The sequence below is a fragment of the Rhipicephalus microplus genome, chromosome 10 (genome assembly GCF_043290135.1).
Source record: "Rhipicephalus microplus isolate Deutch F79 chromosome 10, USDA_Rmic, whole genome shotgun sequence".
In the NCBI taxonomy this organism is placed as follows: Eukaryota; Metazoa; Arthropoda; class Arachnida; order Ixodida; family Ixodidae; genus Rhipicephalus; species Rhipicephalus microplus.
This window is the reverse complement of record NC_134709.1, coordinates 33,289,330-33,310,727: the sequence shown is the minus strand read 5'-3', so window position 1 is coordinate 33,310,727 and position 21,398 is coordinate 33,289,330. Positions and strand designations below refer to the sequence as shown.

Sequence of the window (21,398 nt, the reverse complement as noted above, 5' to 3'; positions counted from 1 at the left end):
AATTTCAATAAGCTTGTGTGAATACTTGAATGCTTTGAATGTATGAACGAATATTGCTGTATTCGAATTCGCTTCAATTTGAATTTAAATTACTGAGAATTTGCAGTATTCGAAATGAACGAATAGATGTATATTAGTCCGCGTGTAAGCTTCTGTTAAGGTTGTTTCACTCGAGTAAAGGACTGCAAAGTCATGAAAACACTTACACAGGGGAAGTCCACACTGTTGCGAAGCTCCACTTCTGAGTTCGATGAACATTGAATCATCATTTTTCAAAGTTTAAAAGCTTGTTATATCGGTTTATTAGCTCCAAGTATAGTAAATTTTAACACATAACATATTTTACAGGCTGTCGTTTGCGTTCTATTGAAAGTCAAATCCTGCTACTAGTCAAAGCTGTTCGCACTTTCTTTGCAGCAAAAAGCATGGCATTTGCATAGGCCTTGTTTCGGTTATTCAATATGTTCTGCCGATTTAGTCAACAGATATGCCCATTTTTTTTATAATATGTGATATATACTATTCGAATTTGATTCGAAATTATACGACCAAATCGCTATTCGCTTCGAACCTTAAGTTCACTATTTGCACTAGCCTAGATTTTTGGTGAATGTTTTGGGCAAGGTTGTGTCGTCGACAAGCCAAGCTTGCATGGCTTTGGTGGCGTTCAATGTATTAAGTGGTTTTACTCATTTTCAGGAAACATCGATTGCGAACGACTGTGAAAAGACTGCCGCGTCTCCTTTAAAGACCGTGGCCTCTTAGTGGATTGTGAATTTGCAACAGCATGTGCACTGCGAGACTGTACGTCTGGTTGCCGCCACAAAGCGGTGCACGTGGAGAAACTGCCCTCCACTACGTATTCACATTTACTGCCTTGATCTGTGCGGTTGGGGTAGTTAACGCATGTCACTTTTGTCGAAGTGTTACTTTTTTTCTTGCTGCTTTTGAATGTACCATTTCACACTGTATAAAAGTACCATTGGATGTGTTGTATTTAATTCTGAAGCATGTGTTTCTTTGTGTGCTGTGATTGCTTGGTTGTAACTAATAAAAACAAAATGTCCCTTTTTATGTAAGAATGGTATGCTACTTGATACATGTATTGGTGGTTTGTTTATAAATTACTATTACCAAACATTTCGGTTTCACATACTTTCCTCCCTTATTTATAAGCAGTACTCCTTTATATCAGCAGCGGCGAGACAGCTGCGCATTTTGCGCATTTTTGATAAGTTCCGTTTTCTTGCGCCGAGCTGCTCAAAAAGCATAAAGATTGCAAACATTGCGCCAAACTGCTCCAAAACGGCCTCAAAAGCCAGCCTCAGCTTCAGTGTGGGAAATAGGGAGAGTTGTCTACAAGTAATAAGACGTGCCCAAGCATGTTTTTACTTTGCACCCTTCTGGTGATGCAGGCTTCCATGGTGTTGCCATAATCTCCTCTGGACAGTTGTAAACATGCGTGACCCCACAAAAATGTGCTGCTGTACATCGAGCGTGCTGCTTCGATCTAGTACTAGCTATAGGCTGTGTATTCTGGTGCCATTGTTGCTTAGCGAAAATCGGTTAGCCACCATAACAGAGTGGCATGTGTAGCGGTATTGACTGTCAGGTTTTTAGTTGTGCGTTCCTCTGGTCGCTCCGGTTTTCACGTCGACACTGCTGTGTGCGGTCATTTACGCGCGGGTTCTCGAACTGGGTTCGTTGAGCAACAGAACGTGTGCGACGTGCTCCCAGTTTACCTCCATTAGCAATTATTTATATAGATTAGAGAGTTTAGTTTGCATTTAGAGAGGCCATCGCTCGCCAAATCCACACATCGGTGTCTACAGATAGCCAGAGACCCATCTAGTAGCAGCATTATATAATTTGCACGGTTTGCGAGCTCGTGGTGATAGAACGTGCTTTAAAACAAGTTTTAACTATATTAACGAGCCCCTGTGCACTTTATTCGCGACTCATGACGTGTCGGTGATCACGTGGACGAGTTTTCAGAAATGGTGATTTGCAATACCGCTTGGTAAAGGAGCACTTCAGGAGGCGTCGCTGTGTCCCAGCTTTGCTCTTGGCTACACATAGTTAATAGCACGGGTAATTGAGCTAGTTGGTATTGGTTTATATTTTAACTAAACAAAGGCGCGCACACAGACACGGACACTACAACAAGAAAATGCACGCAACATAAGCTCCTTGTAGAGTTAATATATTAACTCTGTAAGGCTACACTATGGGGCTACACAAGCTTTTAGGCTTAGCTATACGTTCGCCTGTTGTTTTTGAAGGGCAGTTGTTCCGCTTTGTAACTGGCATACCCCCCCTTCCCCGTCCTTTCTTTTCGCAGCAAATCTGGTACCTGCACTTTCGGCAGTTTGTTTGCGTGGACACATTGCGAAACTGCACTGCGCGATGCGAGCGCATTATACGCGAGTCACGGTGCGGGCAGCAATTGCAAGTTTATGTATTGGAAGTTCTATATCAACGGTGCTGGCCTTCGATATTAAAGGATGTAGAGCAGGCCAACGTGGGCTGTATTAATGAGTGGTAGCGCGGCGAGTACCATTCAGAGTACCATCGCCAAGTACCATTCGTTTATCACTTAGTGCCATACGCAAGTGCTTTACAAGATAGTCAGTGCGGCGAGGTTTTGTTGGTGTAAGATACATTGGCAGTGCAGTGCGCTTTTGCTGTCTGTTAAAAGCTTGGAGTATACTTGATGGTATGCCGTTCGCGCAGCTGGACAGATAGAAAAGCAGACGTACAAAAAGTCAAAGCCGTACCATGCTAAATCAAGTCATTATTCTTAAAAGGACACTAAAAGCAACTATTAAGTCAACGTTGATTGTTGAAATAGTGGTTCATTAACCTAGTAGTGTTACTTTAGTGCCAAGGAAGTGTTTATTTCGAAACAAAATCATGTTTTAGTGGTCTGCATTGTATTAGCGCGTTTCAAGTCCCCCGACTGAAAGTAGCCATCTCGCGTCACTCTTGCCTTGCACTACGTTGTCCGGCTTTAAGTGCACAGCCGCCGACACCAGAAGCAGCAGAACGAAAGTTGCAGGAGTCACAGCAGCAACAACGGCCATTGAACAATCTCCTGCCATGGCCTCTAAGATGACTGACGTGCTTGGTTGAACTGGGCGCCGCAGATAGCTCGACCTGTCCAGTTTAACTTCGCAGTAACTTATGGCAGTTCTTTTTTTCATAAATCAAACAGAAATGAACAGGCAGCATTTTATTAAGTGTCTTAATGCATGGAAGGTTCTTTATTTAGTACAGCTAGTTCAATTACTAGTGACTGATTGTGGGGGGTAAGCCTGACGTCATCGGGATCATTTTGTGAATGTCCAATTGTAGTGCGTGCATTCTCGTGCATTTACCTTAATTTCTCATTAATTAGGGCACTGCTGCTGATCTTATAATTGTTTTAGATGTCATACGTTATTAGAGTTTAGTGTCCCTTTAAGAAAAAGTCTACGGTTACGTAACTCCGATTCTTGTGTGATCGCAACTTTTTAAAACTCTTCAAGTGTGTTTTTCGTTGTGAAATGTTTCCGGAGAACGTAGTTTTCAGAACCTTTTTTTTTAATGTTATTTCACATGTTTGTCTCAAGGGCGTTTGGTATGTAAAAAGGCAGTGCAGTTCATAGCTGGCGATAATCTGTTCAAAGACCTTCTTCAAAGTCGGTTTCAGTGTTATGTGCATTATAAGCCAAATACAGTATGCACTTGTGCCCCCATGTTCCGAAAAATTTGTTTTTTGAGACTCTTAGGACGACGTATTAAATGCCGACAACTGCTCTAAGACAAAGTTTGTCTGCTGCAAAATAGAAATTTCGCTGCTCCAACTACTGCTCCCATTTCACTCTCGGCCGTCTCACCCCTGTATCAGTCTTAATATAATTTCAGGACTCACTGCCAGCACGCAAACTGGGTATCAGCAACAACGATGCACTCGTCTATAAAGTTAGTGTCTTTTGGCATTATCGCCTGTCTCACCTGCAGTTATTTTGGAAATAGCTTTTGCCACTTTTGTGTAAGAATGCAAATTCCTGTTAGTGAGGCCATTTGTGAGTTGCAGTTCTGGGTGTCCAAGTGTGCAAGTAAGAAAGGAATACATGACACAAAAGCTAGATTCAGCTTGAAAGGCTGTGAATTTTTTATATTGTAAATTAATTTTTTCAAGATTGGCAATTGTTTTGAAGCCTGTAAATTAGTCCAATTAGAACATACATCATTCTTCCCACTCACATTGAAATGGCCTCAAGGTATCTCTAAAAGTGGCTCCACTCTTTAGGATAAGTGAAGTGTCCGAACATAAACTTGCTGTGTGCACAAAACTCTGTGTAGTTGCCTATGCTCAAATTTCACAGCATCTCAATGGGGCCATTTTCTATTGCCGAGATTAAATTTTTCTATTCTTGCACTAGGACTTGCCATTAGTCTCGTTAGCCGCATGCATACTAAAGCCATTCTTTGTAGCCACTGCAATGTTTTTGAACTGAATTACGTATGTTAAAGTACTGACACCGAAATTTTTGCTTGGCTTCCTTATTGTAATTTGTAGTATTGTTTGGTAATGCTGAAATTGAATTGTAAAGGCTTTATACTGGTGTCACTTCAAAAAGCCTATCTAAAATTGTAATAAACTAATGCCCCAGAGCGGGGGAGCACCTAAACCACGTAAACTCAAGCTTTGGCGACTCGTGCGAGTGCAGTTTTCAAATCTGGCCCCTGCGTGGGCATAGAATGAAACAATGTGGGTGCTTCAGCAGGAGTTAACACTGTTCAAGGGACACTAAAGTCAAATAACAATTTGAGTGAAAGCTCAATGTATAACATCTAAAACGACAATATTATCAACAGCAGTGCCCTGTTTACCGAGAAATTAAGGTAAGCGCACGAGAATACATGTACCGCAGTAGGACATACTCAAAATGATCCCGATGATGTCGGATGAACCGCCTGCGATTAATCACTAGTAATAGATCTAGCTGCACTAAATAAAAAACCTAGTCTGCATCAAGAGACGCAATAAAATGCTGCTTGTCCGTTTCTGTTAGTTAAGGGAAAAAAGAACCGCGGGATGTTGCCATGGGGAACGGCACGAGTGGTTCAAAAACTCGATCTTTGCTTGGTTCTGGCGGGGCCCAGTTGAACAAATCGTGCCTGCAATTTTGAAGGCCATTGCTGAAAGTTATTCAATGGTTGTTGCTGGCTCCTGCTACTGCGTAAAAAAAACGAAAGAACGATAACTCACCATGACACTAATTTTTACATAAGTAGTATCTACAACGTGCAGCAGAATTTGAAAGTCAAGTATGGCTCAAAAAGGTGAACTCGTCAGTTAATGAAATAGATGGGCTGCTTATGCATTTATCAGCACACCTTCTGATACTAAACGCTTCTACTAATTCCCAAGTTAGCTTGTCCTTGTGTTAAAACAAAATAATAATGTCACACCAAATAGGATAACATTGGCAGCTACTGCAATGCTCCGCTAAGTGGGAGTGAATGCTATTTTCCAAAAGTTTCAAATGTTTATTAAAGTGACTGTTAATGCATCGGCCAGTCTGACTTATATATATATATATATACACGGCCGCAAGTTAGGGAAATAACTAAACTACCCCTGTCCTGCATGTGACAGCGTGACTGATAGGTCGTATGTAACTGATGATAAGTGACAATTATGTTCGGTATAGTGCAGTAAGATAGGGTAATGGCACAATACTGTATGTGGAATAGCACAGAGGCCGCCGTCTTATGCACGCTGACGTCACACTATGCACGATTTTTATTTTAAGAGCCTGCTCGTGCTTAAAAAACAAACAAAGGACATTAGCTACAATTAGCAAAGCGGAAACCGGGTAGGGCAATCGCCTGCAAATTATGAAAGGCTAGATCTGCCGGTTACCTACATCCTTAACATTAACCTTGCACCTGATGAACTTTTCACATTCTTTTGCAAGACGCACAATTTTTTTCTTCTCAACTTCGTCAAATAGTTTGTCCACCTCGCAACAGATGTGTTGAACCTTATTAGGTTCACTAAAAACAATCTCTACACCAGAATGATTGGCTATATGTTTGAGCTCGTGTGCAAACCGATGAACGCAAGATAAAACAGCAAAGCGTTTTCGTTGTGCGTCTTTTATTGCAGAGGCGTGCCCTAGTCCACCCTTTAAAATCTTAATGATCTTTTCGACAGCTCTGCTTGTAACATTTTCTGGGTATGCAGCCATCTTTAGATGGTTGATTTGACGTGAAAATGCCAAATTCATGGTGTGAATGCATGACTTTGGCAAGGCACTCCTTAAACAAGACCCAGCGATTCCATTTTTTACAATTTTGGAATGTCCTGATCTAAATGTTGAGAAGAGGTTTTACTGTCCTAAAATTATACAACGAACATATGTGTCCTGATAGTAGGTGCAGTGTTAAGTCAATATAAACTAACTGGTTATTATGGGCAACCTCATGAGTGAACTTACGACCCGTTCCATATTCCCTAAACACCTTCAAGACATTTACAACATTGCAACCTTGCACGTTTCTCTGAGATAACTAAAAAAATCAACGAACAAAAAAAAAATTTTTTTGGCCAGACCAAGCAGTCCTTTATGAATATTCCTGTCTATTGGGCCAAGGAAATATAGCTGCGAACAGGGGCTACTTTCGAGCCAACGCAGACCCTTAAATCGTGGACATACATCTCCTTTGCCATCCAATGGATGGATATATGCCATCCAATAGAGGCATATATATATATATATGCCATCCAATGGATGGATTGCAGAAAAAATAAATTAAACATTGAATATTTTCACCAAATTCATTATTCCCATCGCCACATCCCCCCTTAGCTATACGAAATCGGGCAGTTGCGTAATTATGATCCGACACATCAGCTTCTTCGGTGACTTTGTGCCTATTTGGATGCCTTACTTTCAAGACTTCAAGACTCTAAACCAATCACCTTGGGTACAATGTTCCATCCACACAGAACTGAATTCAAGTGGTTTAAATGCATTGCCTACTTTTTGAAAAAAATGTAACATTGAACTGGCCTGGGGCAACCTGTCCACACAGGACGACAAAGTGCGTCCCAAAAAGGTGTCCTATTGAATACCGAGTGGGCATCATCCAAGATTGTTCAGAACTGTGTAAGCATAGAATCTAAGTAGTAGCAATCTACAAAGAGATGCTGTTATCAGTATCTAATAGGGACATTTGAGCAATCAGGTGTTTTCATGTTAATTATTTCTGTAATCATAACATATTTAAATACCAATTATGATCTTTTACAATCTATCTCTGAGGTGGTTGAAGTGAGGCTCTTGTTCTTTGGCCGTCTTCACTTCTGGTCACCTGTCTCATCATGTGCTTTATGTCCTAGATAAAAGCTATTTGCAAGTGGACAACTAAAGAGAGTTTAGGTAAAGGCTAGCCGTGAAATCCTGGCTCGGGAATTTTGTTTTTCAAGCCTATTATAGCAGGATTCCTGATAAAGTGTGTGTGCAGTTGGATTTTTCAAGCTGGTGTTAATCACTACCTTATTAATGCAACAGACTGCATGAAAAAATTAAGAGTTACACCACAGACAATTTTATTTACAAAATGTGGCATAATGGAAGTGCTGTTAAGCAAATTAACAAAAAACATCTATTCTGTCGACAGTAAACTCTGCGAATAAGATAACTAAACAAGCTTTCAATGAGCAACACACTTGGCAAAAGATGACAGTACGAATATCGATATCGAACCTTTGACATGCACTTGTAAACAGTTCACAATTCCGATGAACAGTCGAATGACAAACATCGAAATCGTTATATTTTGGCGTTCCTAACTGCATCATTCGCAATGTCACTTTTTTTTTTTTCGTGAGGGTAATCATTTACAGGAGAAAAAAAATCATGAATGCGCAACTAGCTACTTATCGCCAAAGAGAGCCTTAAACTTTTCAATGTGCTTAGCACTGCGTTTAGCAAAGTTCGACTCTCTAACAAGCAAGGGTGCCGTCTTGCCGCTGAGACACAGTTTGTTGACTAGCTCATCGAGGCCCAACTCCTGCGCATCGAGAACGCCTGTGGGACGACGCTTCGCGTACGACAGCACAAACGTTGCGAACGCGTACCCCGTCATGAATGCATCGAAGCCTGCCCTGTGCAAACCCGTCGTGAATTTGCGGTCCCTGTTTGAAACATCTTCAGGAAGGTCGGAGTCCGCCTCGTCCTCTTCTATGGCCGTCAGGTCGATGGTTGAGTGCTCAGAGTCTGAGACGTTGGTAGCCTCTCCGTTCAACGACTGCTTGTTTCGGTTGCGGCGGCGGCGCTTGCACGCTTGGGCATCGAGGATGTCGTCGACGTTGTGCGAGGCACAGCATTGGTCGCCCTTATTGCACCAGCCGTACCTCTGCAGGGCATGGAAAAAAAAAAAAAATGCAGTGAGTGGTTAAATTGTTTACAGGAAAGCAAATGCAAAAAAAAAAAAAACATTCTCATTAGGCTGTGATAAGTGGGCTCTGCAACACTTTTTAAACATAAACAGAAACTGCTATCGATAAGTAGTCGACGATCCTGCAAACACATGAACCAAACAGCACAGCACACAGCATGGAATGTAAAATTAAATGTTAAAGTCGACTGAAAAGCGCTTACTTTTCCAATGACAAATGACGTCACAAGCAAAAATGAATATGCCATAAGCACAAAGATCACGACCATTGGCCGATTTGAGCATCATTAACTGCATTATAATCACGGCTGCTACGACGTGCCTGCACAGCACTCAACAACATAAGCGCTAGCGACCACACTGAGGTAAGTTGCACGTTCAAAGAAAAAAAAGTGTTCAAGGTCACGACACAGATTGGCCAACGGAATTCTTGCTCTCTTGTCACCCCCACCCCCTTCCCAAACCTATGTAGCTTTCAGCATGCTTGCAAGTATAAAATCCTGACAAATCCCTGTAGTTCCACTCGTGCTCGACAGACTCTTAAAAGTGTTTGTGGCAGTTGACTCGTGAGTCAGTAAGTTTCTTCAATGATGTCAACCAATGATTACCTAGGTGTTGCAGGGCCCTTTTTAAGTTTGCTGCTGGTCGAACTTTTTGGCATCCCCAAATTACTCGACAAGCTTTACACGTGCAGGTTTTCTCGCCTCTCAGCCTATGAAGACTTCAATAATTCTGTAACTTTATCCTGTCGGGAGTGGAGTAATTTTCTATTCATAACTCAGTTTGTACATAGTTTTTTTTTATGCTCAGCATGATTAAACAAAATTAAATCTGCTGCTCTTAGTATGATGTAGTTGGAAAACACAAGTTTAAAATACGATTGTTGCAAACAATAGAACAAAAACCTGCTATGTGACAAAGTACTAATGGCAGATCTCTAAATTATCTTCAGCACAATGTTCAAATAGACATTGATTACACAGCACTAGTCCTGTTTGATATGTTCGAAAGTAATATGCATTGACAAGCAGTACCATGTGCTGCTGCAAGAACTATTGATGCAATAGCACATTTATGCAAAAAGTCATCATGCCATTGTATATAAATCCTGAATAAGTATGTATTCATTTTTTTCTGTTGCGAATATTGTTACTTTTGCACTACCCTGTACCTTTCTTCTTCAAATCACTAGGCTACCATTTGTACTTTGAGCGTTTGCTTCAACACCATTCTCCATTCATCTGCAGGCATCCTTCGTATGGTACGGTTTCACTGTGACCACTGGACTTGGATAGCAAGCATACTTCTTCACTTATTTTATTGCCATAAATGATTGGAAAACTTATCCATAGGCAGAGGCACAAGTTACAGGCAGCAGCACAGCCAAAACTCGAGTTTTTTTGGGGGAGGAAGGGCATTAACGATACCTTGTGTATATTTGTGGGCGCGTTCATGTGCACATTTATAGATGCACACGCAAAACTAAAGAATTCTTGTCGAGGAAGGGGTAACCAGTGGCGTAACCTATCGTAAGAGGTGAGGGGGAATTCAACTCCCTCCCCACGAAAGGCTACACCACAGGTAACAATGTAGAATGACAGCACACCTTTCCCCACCCTCCCAACTTTTCCACAAAAACTGACTTCCCTCGAGGGCCACATATCTTAGTGGCCCTCATTAGTAACTCCGTTTTATTCTAAACAAGCTGTACGCTGGTGGAATGAACCTTGCATGAGCAATGTCCGAAATTTTGATCACAAGAATTGAAATTTGTTTTTTTTCTTTGTACGTCACTTGAAATACAGCAGTTTGTATTCAACTCTCCTTCAAGTGAAGAGTCCACTCCTCACAGACATTAAATGGTCATGCAAACAATACTACAATCATGGGCTACTGTGTTACGTCAGTAGTTTATGCAACACACGAACCCGTATGGATAAGCCATAAAGACCACTTTAGGAAGCGCACATCTACTGATTCCTGTGTAACCAAGTTCTCAAGACCGGCTTACCTTTTTTTTTTTTGTATTCATTTTACATTCTTTTGTGTACCCAGCAATTTGGGTACCTTAACTTTGAGTGTGTGAAACCTGAAATTTCCCATTTCTCCCCAAATAATCCCCCATTCCTAGGGACAAGATCCCTAATCTCGCAACTCACAGCGAAATTCTTGCAGATATCTGGGGACATCTTGATTGGCTCCTGCCTCAGTGCGCAATTTCCATGGTCGATTGAGTATTCCTGGTTGTACTGGAGGAAATTGACGCTGACAAACTGTCGGCCCTTTGCCTCCTTCAAAGCATTATCTCTTTGCCTGCACAGAAGTGACAAATGATGGCTGAAAGTGACATCACTCAAACAAGAGAGTCTAAATGTGAGGCAACTCATTAACTGCGAGCTAAAAAAAAATATTAAGGACAACTTGGCATTACTGCCTGGTAGTTGTCATTAATATTATTTCTAACAAAGAAAAACAAGCCCCTAAAAATTTCCACTTCTTTTATTTTATGATTAAAAAAAAAGCCACACAAATTATTGACATTTTAACCCACAGAGCTCTAGTGCCATCCCGCACCCAAGAAAATTAATGCGAGCTGTTCGCCTTCAATTGGGGCCACAGAGAGTGTACGTATTCATATAGAGAGCAAGCATATATTAGTTGTGATACAATTTAAATTTAATAATTAATTACCATTACGTTTGCCGAGCTGTCCACAACTGAAAGCATGTGCCTTAGCATGCCAGAAAATGCTCTAAATTTCGTACTTAATTCTCTGCCCCCAAAATCAGCCTTTTTGTGCATCGAACTCGCGGCATCGAAAATATGCTAAATGTTGTAGTACAGTTAAATTGATGCTGCTGAAACGAAAGGGTTGAGTAACAAGTAGTCATCATAGTATTGGCAGGCACTCGCTCATGTTAATTCCAGCCAAGGTGCTGAACGCAACGGCTTTTCTATTTTAACTGATTAGGGAAACCATTCTTTGTTTATCACGTTGTGTAGATAACATCATGCAGTCAATGAAGCTGGGAATCAAGATGTAGGATTCAGTTTGGCAGATGAGAATGCAATACTAGTATGTAATCAAATTGATATACCAGTTAAGTTTCCAAAGACAAGAGTAGTGGTACGTGAATTAATGAGTGCTTCGTTTACACTCAACATGGCCCTTGCATTTACAAGTCCTTACAGGGACACTAATGAGTCAAAGATTTTTCTCAGTATTGGTAAATAATTCCTTTACAATATTAGAATCACCATGCTTGCTGCGAAAGACGCTCGATAAATGATAAAACTTGCAAGGAAATGTAGGTGGCAATGTCACCTCGAAGTTCTCGCACCAATGCTGTAGCATCATAGACTTCGACGGCATCCACTAGTGCCTAAGTTCCTAATCAGTAAAATTAAGTACACCGTCCACTGAACGGGCCAAAGGCAGCACACACCACCCTTTAGGAAATTTCATTGAGCGAATGTCGCCAAAATACGAAAAAAACATTGAAATCCGTGAGATCATGCTCGGAGAGTTGGATGCAAAATTAAATAAAACTCTGACCTTGGTTTCCTCTTTAAATAATAAACTTATGGTGAAGTTGACGAGTTTTCAGTGTGCAACTTATCAACATAAACAGATTAATTACTTCACTTTAGTGTCACTCTATGCTGCTTCGCAGATTGTGCAAGAGCTGCACACAACTGTGACCACTATCACAAACAGATCAATTATTTAATGACTTAAACGATTGCAATGCTGTGAGTGGCTCGTATGATCGTTAAAAATGCACCTAAGATATTTTTGGTTCTTTGAAAAGGATGAAGTACCTATTGCGGAAGACATACTCCAGGTACGACGCTGGTAGGGATGCTTTGGCTTCTGCTATATACTTGGTGTCATAGATCCGACCAGGGAACAAGTCATTCAAGTCGGCTAAGAATGTCTGCAGAGATGGAGGCAATGCCGAATACAAACTGTGGTAAAGGAACACTGCGTCCATGAAACCATTGTGGACGACAATGGGCTTTCGATGCACGATGAGCACAGAGAAGAGCTTGCGAAGGGAATGCGCCCTGTCCTCAGGATTGTTGGGCTGCAAGGGAAACAAGTATCGACACCATTATGTTGTCCATCAAGCAGGAGAAAAATTTAATATTTTGCAGTAATTATGTGGGCTACTTAGAGACGTGAAGGTGGATGTACAAGTGAGTTCTATCATAAAGTGGGAAATGGATAACACTGAGCCTGCACAGCTATGATAGCCCGCAACACCGATAAACCGTGGCACAAGTCGAGGCTACATGATGTGTTATTTCATTGCTAATTGCACTACCCAGTTGTTTTGTACTTTGGAGCCTTTTCTAATGAAGATAGTTGTGCGAAATTGGGCTCTTTAGTTACTACCTTGCAGTAGTGGTATCAGTGCTGTTTTTTTTTTTTTTTCAATTTGTAAGCTTCCTTTGTTTTTTTTTCTTGTTTTCGTGTATGAAGGTTACATTTTGGGCTTTACAGGTCAATTTCTTGATATGATTATGAGACATGCCGCCACATAGTGGGTCTATGGATCGACTTTGACCACCAGAGTTACCTCATTGTCTGCAGAACTAAAGTACACAAATGTTATGTTTCTTCATTCCAGCGCCATTGAAGTGCAGCTTAGATCAAACGTGTGACCTCAACCTCAACAGCGTAATGCCACATTCAATATGATACGTCGGCTTTTCCAGATTAATTCGTGCCAAGGATGCGAGAAACTTACACGATCATTGCCTCGGTAGTAGGAAACGCCAAGGGAGTACTGCCGGTTGAAGTCGAAGCCATGACTAATAAGGAACTGCAGCGATGCAGGCTCCACGATGTAATTATCCTGGCACAGTGCAAGTATGTTGAACGTCTGAACGGTGAACCTGCGATGAGTTGGGCGGTGAGAAACGGCTTATCAGTGCGTGGCCGACGAGAACGCATTTGTGAGCAACGCATGGTTCTTACGTGAGCGGGCCAGTTTCCGCCGATCTGGCATCCTGGCGAAAACACGAAAGACCTATAGATATGATCGCTCTCGTGTCGGCTACCCGGGACATTGCAGCGTATCGATCATCGACGGACCTATGCGACAAAAACAAGGCAGTCTCAGCGCTAAGTGTTTGCAAATGGCACTGCAAGCAGTATTCGGCAGTGAACATACTTGGCATTGATATCTTTCCTTTTTCCGATGCCACTTAGTTCCTGCGGAGAACAGCGTCGTTAAAGCCGCAGGTTGGTAAAGATAATTCAAACACACACGCACTGACGGCGTCTTACCAGATCTATAGCCACAAAGAAAGACGTCCTCACGGCGAGCACTAAAGAGGGCCATATATCGGCGATGTTGTCCTTCGTAACGTCAACGACGGGAACGCTCTTCAACTCACTCATCGTAAATCCCGCACCAAACGCCCTGACTGCCGTAAATCTCTCGTTACAGCGACCGCCGAAGCAATCGCTCACGGACGTTCAGGAATGAAGCGTTCATTCTTGGATTCCCGTTTTCAAAACAAACGTAGGCGTCTCGAATTTCAGCAAAATCGTGAAACGAAAAGCGCACGTTTTTTGCCGCGCGTTAGTTCAACCGGTACTGCAGCGCGCTTGAAGTGCGCTTCTCTGCATGTCGTGAACCAGAAAGTGTCGTATTCTGTCGCCATTCGTTTGACAGTTGCGTGATGAACGCCGTTTCTTCAGAAATAGCGGCTTCGTTATTTTGTATTTTTTTTTTGCAAAGGAACCGACACAATTTGACCCGGATGCTCTACTTTCCGGCGGTGACCCGCTTGGTTTTCTTGCTACGCATCTCTCTCTCTCTCCCTAATGTTCTTCAGCTCACTTCCGCTTCGTACCTTGTACAGCCGCTTGGGTGTTGTGTGTTGCTGCGGGGCCAGCGGGGCTGGGAGAGGCGTGCGGGGAAGTGAGCTCCCTGCATCGCAGGCGAAGCGTCAAGTCGTGTGATGTGCCGCAGACAGGTGGGCGACGACGTCGCTCCAGCTCCGACCCAGGACTTGTCCTCACATCAGCTGTAAAACTGCCGACAGCGCGAACGCGACGGGCCGCGATGGTGGCTGACAGGCCAGTCGAAGAGTGGACCGTAGGTGACGTCGGCGAATGGCTGCACGAAGTCGGCTTGGCCAAGTACCAAGCGACTTTCGGCGAGCACCTGATTGACGGGCGCGCTCTGCTGACCATCTCGGAGTCAGACCTGCGGAAGCCGCCTCTCGAGATTCGGCTTCTGGGGGACATCAAGAACCTGATGATCTGCATCCGAGAGCTGCAGTGGCAGAACGTGGCCGCTGTCAGGCAGCTGATGGGACCGGGCGAGCTGGTGCCCGCGTCGGCCGCAGTGCAGACCATGAGCCGTCGAAATTCGACACGCAAGAGGCGCGGCTCCTCGGACGGCACAGCGCCGTCGACCGACGTTTCGTTCGAGTACGAAGAGGATGAGAACTCCGACGACGGTAGCTACTCCGCCGCAACGGCCGGCGCAAACAGCGGCGCTTGCAAGCAGCGCCGTTTCAAACCCGAGATCTGGAAGACGGTGGTTGGCATGCTCTACTTCCTCGCGGTCACCTGGATCACCGCCATCGTGATGGTCATTGTGCACGACCGCGTTCCGGACATGCAGACGTACCCGCCGCTACCCGACATATTCCTGGACAACGTGCCGCACATTCCCTGGGCCTTCGCCATGTGCGAGTTCACGGGCCTCGTCCTCTTCATCGTGTGGGTGAGCATACTGGTCTGCCACCGACACCGCTTCATCCTGCTCCGGCGCATGTTTTCTCTGTTCGGCTCCGTTTTCCTGCTCCGCTGCATCACGATGCTAATCACTTCTCTCTCGGTTCCCGGCAAGCACCTCCAGTGCAAGGCTCGGCACGTCGGCGACTTTTCGGAGAAGATAGCCCAGGCCTTCGTCATATGGCAGGGCGGCGGCATGCTGATTCAAGGGGTGCGCACCTGCGGCGACTACATGTTCAGCGGACACACGACCGTGCTGACGCTTCTCAATTTCTTCATCACCGAGTACACGCCGCGCTCCTATTACTTCCTTCACACCACCTCCTGGGTTCTCAATCTCTTCGGCATCTTCTTCATCCTGTCGGCTCACGAACACTACTCCATTGACGTGTTCATCGCCTTCTACATTTCGACCAGGCTCTTCCTCTATTACCACACACTGGCGAACAATAGGGCGCTCATGCAGATGGACAGCAAGCGGACGAGAATCTGGTTTCCGCTCTTTTATTTCTTCGAGTCCGGAGTGGACGGTATTGTTCCCAACGAGTACGACTCGCCCCTCAGTTTGCTGAAGTGGTTCAAACGCAAGGCCGCAAACATCGCCGTCAAGTTCAAATTCACGAAGACCTTATAGTGCCCACAACGCGAGCACAAGCTGCGCCGAGATGTAACTAACCCCTTCAAGTCTGGTATATTTTCTTTAAAATTTGTCGCCACAGATTTTTGTACGCGGCACTTGCGAATATTGTCTAACAAGACTGGGGTACTACTGCTTTACAAGACGAGCATGTCTTGCATTCGAGCTTCATACGGGATACATGTGCACTAACGTTCACTGCTCTCGGCATCACTGGTGTGCCAACACCCTTTCGCCACACGTTACGAGGATTTGCGAATTTCCACACCACAAAATAGGTCTCAATCTGCAATGGAACCAGTGAATGCTCGTTCAAACTGTATTGTTTGTATTTGGGTAGCACAATACCTCCGTAATGTTGCATGTTCTGTGCTATGCTGTTTCATTGTTACCTTTGTGCCCTCGTATGTCTAATTTGAGTGCATTCGGTATGATGAGTGGTCAGTGATGTATTCGAACTTTCAGCCATGCAACATCGTTTCCCAGTTTTTCGTATGCTTTGTTAGCACGTCAACTTACCAGTGCTGTTAGTCCCCTTTACTTTTTTTTTTTTTTCTTTCGTTCCTCTCTGGCAATTCCCAGATACCCTCTACGGGCACCTCTACAGGCATCCGAGACATTGTCCACAAAGAATGATTTTGCTGGCGCATTTAAATGTTCTCGTGAATTTTAGTGGACGCTTAGCTTTTTATCTGCACGTGACACTGAATTCATGGTCGCGTCGATGGCAGGATTGGTCGTCGGGATTGCCGGTAAACGCTCCAGCCTGAGCCATTATCATAACGGCTAGATAACTCCCAAAAATGAGGCATCATTTTTTAAATGCTCTCTGCAGTTTCCCGACATGCTGAAGTTCTAAGCAGACTTCATGTGTGTTTGCAGATTTTTGTACCACATCAACGTGCCTATGCCTTGAAGAGCGTTCATAGAATGACTGCACATTTACCATGCCAGATGACTGGTAACAGTTTTACACTTTGGCAGTATCGTTAACAAAAGCATTTGCATAAGCAAAAACAAAAAAACTTGCCCACGTGAATTTTCATAATGCCAAGCTTAAAGAAGCTATGGCACCTGTGCTGTTAAGACTATTCAATAACTTTATTGTTAATGCCACGAGAAATACTTCTGATGCCTGTTTGATGAATCAAGATTTCCTTGTGCTTAAGCGGCATCAAAGCTGGTTCGGGCTAATCGTTTGCCACATTGGCATCACAGCTACGGTGATTCATATTTTTCTATGCCTTGCGCTCCGAATTCACAAGCACAATGTTTCCACAATTAGATTGATAGATTCCAAAGCTTGGCTGCGATTCATTATTTTTCAGTGCTGTTGTTCAACTCACCGAGAGAACGTTCGTTTTAGTAGGCACAATTTATTTATTAATCTTTGGTTAGCAGTGAGCTTACTTTAGTTAGCATTGATTGGCATTGCGTGCGGTGTATTATTGCAAACACTTTGTCTTCCACAACATCTAATTCAAATGTGGATGGTCATGTGCGCTGTGCCTTCGCTTGTTCCAGTGCATTTACTTTTTCACTCGTCATTGCTGGTTGTGACATGTATCTTCTCAAAAAAAGAACAGAAGGGCCTAGCCACTTAATGACTCATTAGGCTGTTCTTTGTTCTGTCATGAGCTGTCTTCTCTTGCGCGTATTCGCTTGGAGGTTGATTTCAATTTTTCCATCTAAAGACATGTGAAACGTAGAAATGCTCTCGTTAAACCGAGTCTCAACTAAGTTGAATGAACTATTGTATTCGAAACATCAAGCCAGGTTCTACTGATGTTGGAGGCAGACTATTTATTTGTGCCCTCAGCTTGTTAAAATATACCCACTTATTGGTGAATTAACATATATACCTATAATTAACGAGCTTACCACTTTGTAACAGTACCAAGAACTAATACTGTAAGTTATGCCTCTTAATTAAGAAGTATGATACCTTAAGATTACTCTTAACTGGTTACTTGGGTGAATTTATCTTCAGAGATTATGAATCGTGTTGTCCTTATAATAGAAACTTAAGACTGATACTTCAGGGATGGGTTAAGAATATGCTTCCCATTGCTAACACTCAGCTTATATATCATTGCGTGAGAGCATTTTCGTTTTTCACATGTATTTTTGCACGAGGGGCTTGAGGTGAACGACTCCTTTAAACAAACACCACCACCACATGTGCATTATTGTGTTATCATTCCTCGTCTTTAAAACTGCAAGCTTAACTAGCCCCCAAGCATAATGTTCAATGCAGTGTGTTATCCCAAGGTATAAGTGCTACTCAGTACAGGTCACTGTGTTTCCTTTCATGCATATTGAGTGTAGTTGATGTTGTTTGGTGACATTTTTGCATGATACACAGCCAAACGATTGTCAGGGTTCTTAGTGGTCAGTGAAACTTTGCAAGAGCCCTCGAGTCTCATGAAGTTGTTGAAAAAAAAAAAAAAGAAAAGCTAATTGTTTTCCGCTGAGCAGCACAGATTTTTGCATGGGCATCTGGCCTCAAGGCTAATGCCCTCCAGAAGTCACGGTTGATGGTCCCTACATACAGTTCTCCTAAGTTTGTTTGTTAGTAGCCGAATTCTTCAATCACTGTGTTGTGAAACCCCCCACTGATTCCATATACCTGACATCGAAACAAAGCATTAATAAAAAATGCTAAGGTTGGCTGATTGCGATGCCACCTGTAGATGCAGAAACAAACTAAGAAATAGCATTTTATTTTAATTTTGCATGGCACGTGCCCACATGCTAAATGAAGTTGGCAGTGTGCTTACATTTGCGGTTTGCTCATTGCTGGTGATGTTAAGGCCATAGAACTCTCCTACTTTAATTCTTGCTACGGTAACTCATATGGTGGCAGTGAGGACTACAGCAATGCGCTGTGCTCTGGAATGGGCTTTTTCCAACTTGTTTGAACAACTCTGAGTCGGTAGAAATCAATTTTTGATGCTTTTGTTTCAAGCCTTTTTCATGGCCATACGAGGAAAGATAAGTTGGAATCCTATTGAACACAGAAGTTAATTTTGGTTCAGCGTTGAGCTGGTGCTTTATCATGCTTTTTCAGAACCCTGAAAATTCTAAAAAATTGTTGCGCTGTTTTTTTCCCTGCAAGGACTGTGACAGGTACTGATGCGGAGTTGTCACAGTTACGTGTTGCGCGTGTATGCATCGCAGTGATTACATCGCACGCATCGCAGTGATCAGTTTTGTTAGTTGGGCAAAGCACTGGCTTGTTTGTGCCTGCTATAATGAGATGCGTGCATCACTCAACAACTGATGCTGTCAAAGACTCGCTTGGCTGTGTTTCACGCCACCACAACAGCCTACCTCTAGAAACTCAGTATATGTATGTATATATATATATATATATATAGTTTATTTAGTTCCTCAGAGAGCGATATGTTATGTTCATCGCTGTGATATCTGTTAACGTGATTAATATGTTTACAGTATATGTATATTTCTTCCTGTATTACGGTTATTGTCACTCACTCATTAATCTCAAAAAGTGGTGTACTTTGAGGAGGTGCTTGCACACACACACACACACACAAAAAGCCCAAAGTCGAATGCCCTTGGCTATAAATTCCAAAAGCAGCAAGTCGTGTTTCTTCAACTTGCACGGCCTATGCAACATTTGTCATTTTATTTGTTGTGCAACAATTTGCAATAACTCATGTTAAGCTTTTCCTATTTATGTAAAAAGTGGTAGATAAGTTACTCAATAAACTATGTTGACATCATAGTTGTTTAAAACTTATCTATTCATTTCTGTGCATATGCTGATTTATGCTACTTTGCATTGCTGTAATTGTAAAATTCCTTAGGTCGCAGCATTCACTACTGCTATCGCCTGCACTGTATCTTTTTTCTCTAAATGGCATTTATGCTCAAACTAGCTATCTTTCCGCATTCAAAATGTCATCTGCATCCAATGCATTTTGCATTTTTTTAATATACAAATTAATTCATCAATCCTGAATACATAGAACCGGCCGCATTTTCCTGGGGATGTGGGATTCAGGTGGGAAAGTTTAAAATTAGGATAATTTTTCTGAAGGGAAAACATGGCACAGACTGTCACCACCGGAAGTGGCATGAGATTATTTATGTGCTGTCTTATTGTTCAGGATTTCACTTTCGTGTGATAGATGGTAGCATCGATTGTATGACGGAAAAAAAAAAGGAACTTTTGCTTTAGGGCATCGCTAGACAGGGCATGCACATGTTTGTTCAATGTTGAGCAGGTATTCATGTTTAATGAAGTCCGCTGGGCTAACTTGTGCGTATTGAAGATTTTGTTCCAAATTTAATGACCGTGGACACTCGTGCAGTACTTAAAGGTATAGACTAGGGAATAAGGAGCTTTTAGTTCATTACGATGGCCTTTTACTGACACTTGGGACAGGATGTGGACAAATACGTAAATCTCGTTTGTCTGATAACTTGTGGCCACAATGCAAGTGCTGCAGTTTTATAAGCCAGCACGCCACATATGATTGGGCCATTGAATGCTAAACATATGATTGGGCCATTGAATAGCTGGAACAGTTGGCATGCGATGACATTGTCCCAATGCACGAACTCACTAGAGATCCTGTAAGCGTGGGGAATAAACTAAATTCACTGTGAGACATTGGAGACATCACACATTGTGAGATTAATTGATGAAGACTACATGAAGATATGTGAGGATATAATGTAGAGTGCTTTGCAGTGTTCACTTTTAAAAAGTGTAGTTGTAAAATATTGAAAGTTTTAGCAGTTAAAGAATGCTAGAGACAACATATATGAGGCAAACTGTTATAAATTTAGTTTCCAAAGTTTAGTGAAAGTGGTTTGTTTTGTGAAAGCTGTGCCAACAATCTGTGTGGTTCTCGTTTAATTAAGCTACAAGCCGTTTCGAAGTCATGGTAAATGAATGATTGTGCATTTGCAGATGATTAAAATCAGGCTGTGTATATTAAAGCATAGTACAATATGCAGTACACATGCTCCCCCTTTTCATAATATGTTGCAGAAAATGGAAGTTGGTGCGAACCACTGGCCCACACATTTTTGTTTGGACAGGACCTCTGCAATTCACAGAGTGAATTGCTTTCGGTTACACCTTACAAAGAGGAACAATGTATGGCATCGGGAATGTTAACGTGGCTTCGAATCATTGTAACAAAGCTTGTAGCTGTGTCGTAGCTTGATTACGGTAGGTAATGTGGCACCATGATGCGATGCATTCTTGAAATACACTTCAAGACCAGCGGATAAGAAGGCGGCGCTTAGCCAAATGCGCAGCCACGCACGCAGCTAGGGTTCCCGTCGCCGGCTCTTGCGCGGCGAAAAACAAAAGAACAATCTCGCCTTTTCTCTTCTTTTTGATTTATTTCAGCCCGGGGTTCTCCCGGACACCTCTCTCGCGTTGCCCGAGAAACAAACGGCCTTGCACTTGTGAAAGACATTTTTCTTGGCGAACGTTCAAAGGGCGGGTCGGGTAACCGACGGGTGCGGTCAGGAGCCCGACTCGTGTTAGAAGCATTGCGC

The 21,398-nt window shown here is 42.8% G+C and overlaps 3 protein-coding genes across 5 annotated transcripts in view; 2 read left to right on the top strand and 1 right to left on the bottom strand.

Annotated features, from left to right (window-relative positions):
- Window positions 1-1,140, top strand: part of LOC119180708 (protein HGV2) — a 31,668-nt gene extending 30,528 nt beyond the window's left edge. For all 3 annotated transcript variants that reach the window (XM_037431841.2, XM_037431838.2, XM_037431839.2), the window contains one exon: window positions 700-1,140. In XM_037431841.2, coding sequence (XP_037287738.2) covers window positions 700-765 — 66 coding nt within the window. In that variant the 3' untranslated portion in view covers window positions 766-1,140. The remainder of the gene's footprint in view (window positions 1-699) is intronic.
- Window positions 1,141-7,690: 6,550 nt separating this feature from the next.
- LOC119180751 (target of EGR1 protein 1) lies at window positions 7,691-14,083 on the bottom strand. The gene is made up of 7 exons (XM_037431886.2): window positions 13,754-14,083; window positions 13,638-13,678; window positions 13,442-13,558; window positions 13,212-13,359; window positions 12,280-12,545; window positions 10,617-10,770; window positions 7,691-8,415 (listed from the first exon to the last, which is right to left on the bottom strand). Exons 1-7 carry the CDS (start codon window positions 13,865-13,867, stop codon window positions 7,933-7,935), a joined length of 1,323 nt encoding a protein of 440 aa, XP_037287783.2. The 5' UTR covers window positions 13,868-14,083; the 3' UTR covers window positions 7,691-7,932.
- Window positions 14,084-14,329: 246 nt separating this feature from the next.
- LOC119181420 (sphingomyelin synthase-related protein 1-like) lies at window positions 14,330-16,185 on the top strand. The gene has a single exon (XM_037432662.2). It carries the CDS (start codon window positions 14,538-14,540, stop codon window positions 15,849-15,851), a length of 1,314 nt encoding a protein of 437 aa, XP_037288559.2. The 5' UTR covers window positions 14,330-14,537; the 3' UTR covers window positions 15,852-16,185.
- The last annotated feature ends 5,213 nt before the right edge of the window (window positions 16,186-21,398 follow it).

What these genes read in the sequence shown, in the direction of transcription:
- LOC119180751 (XM_037431886.2), bottom strand. Translation starts at nt 13,867, where the DNA reads ATGAGTGAGTTGAAGAGCGTTCCCGTCGTTGACGTTACGAAGGACAAC. An exon ending in ACTACCGAGGCAATGATCGT is followed by an intron (nt 12,546 to 13,211) that starts GTAAGTTTCTCG and finishes TTTCCCTTGCAG; the next exon opens with CCCAACAATCCTGAGGACAG. An exon ending in ATATCTGCAAGAATTTCGCT is followed by an intron (nt 8,416 to 10,616) that starts GTGAGTTGCGAG and finishes CATGCCCTGCAG; the next exon opens with AGGTACGGCTGGTGCAATAA.
- LOC119181420 (XM_037432662.2), top strand. Translation starts at nt 14,538, where the DNA reads ATGGTGGCTGACAGGCCAGTCGAAGAGTGGACCGTAGGTGACGTCGGC.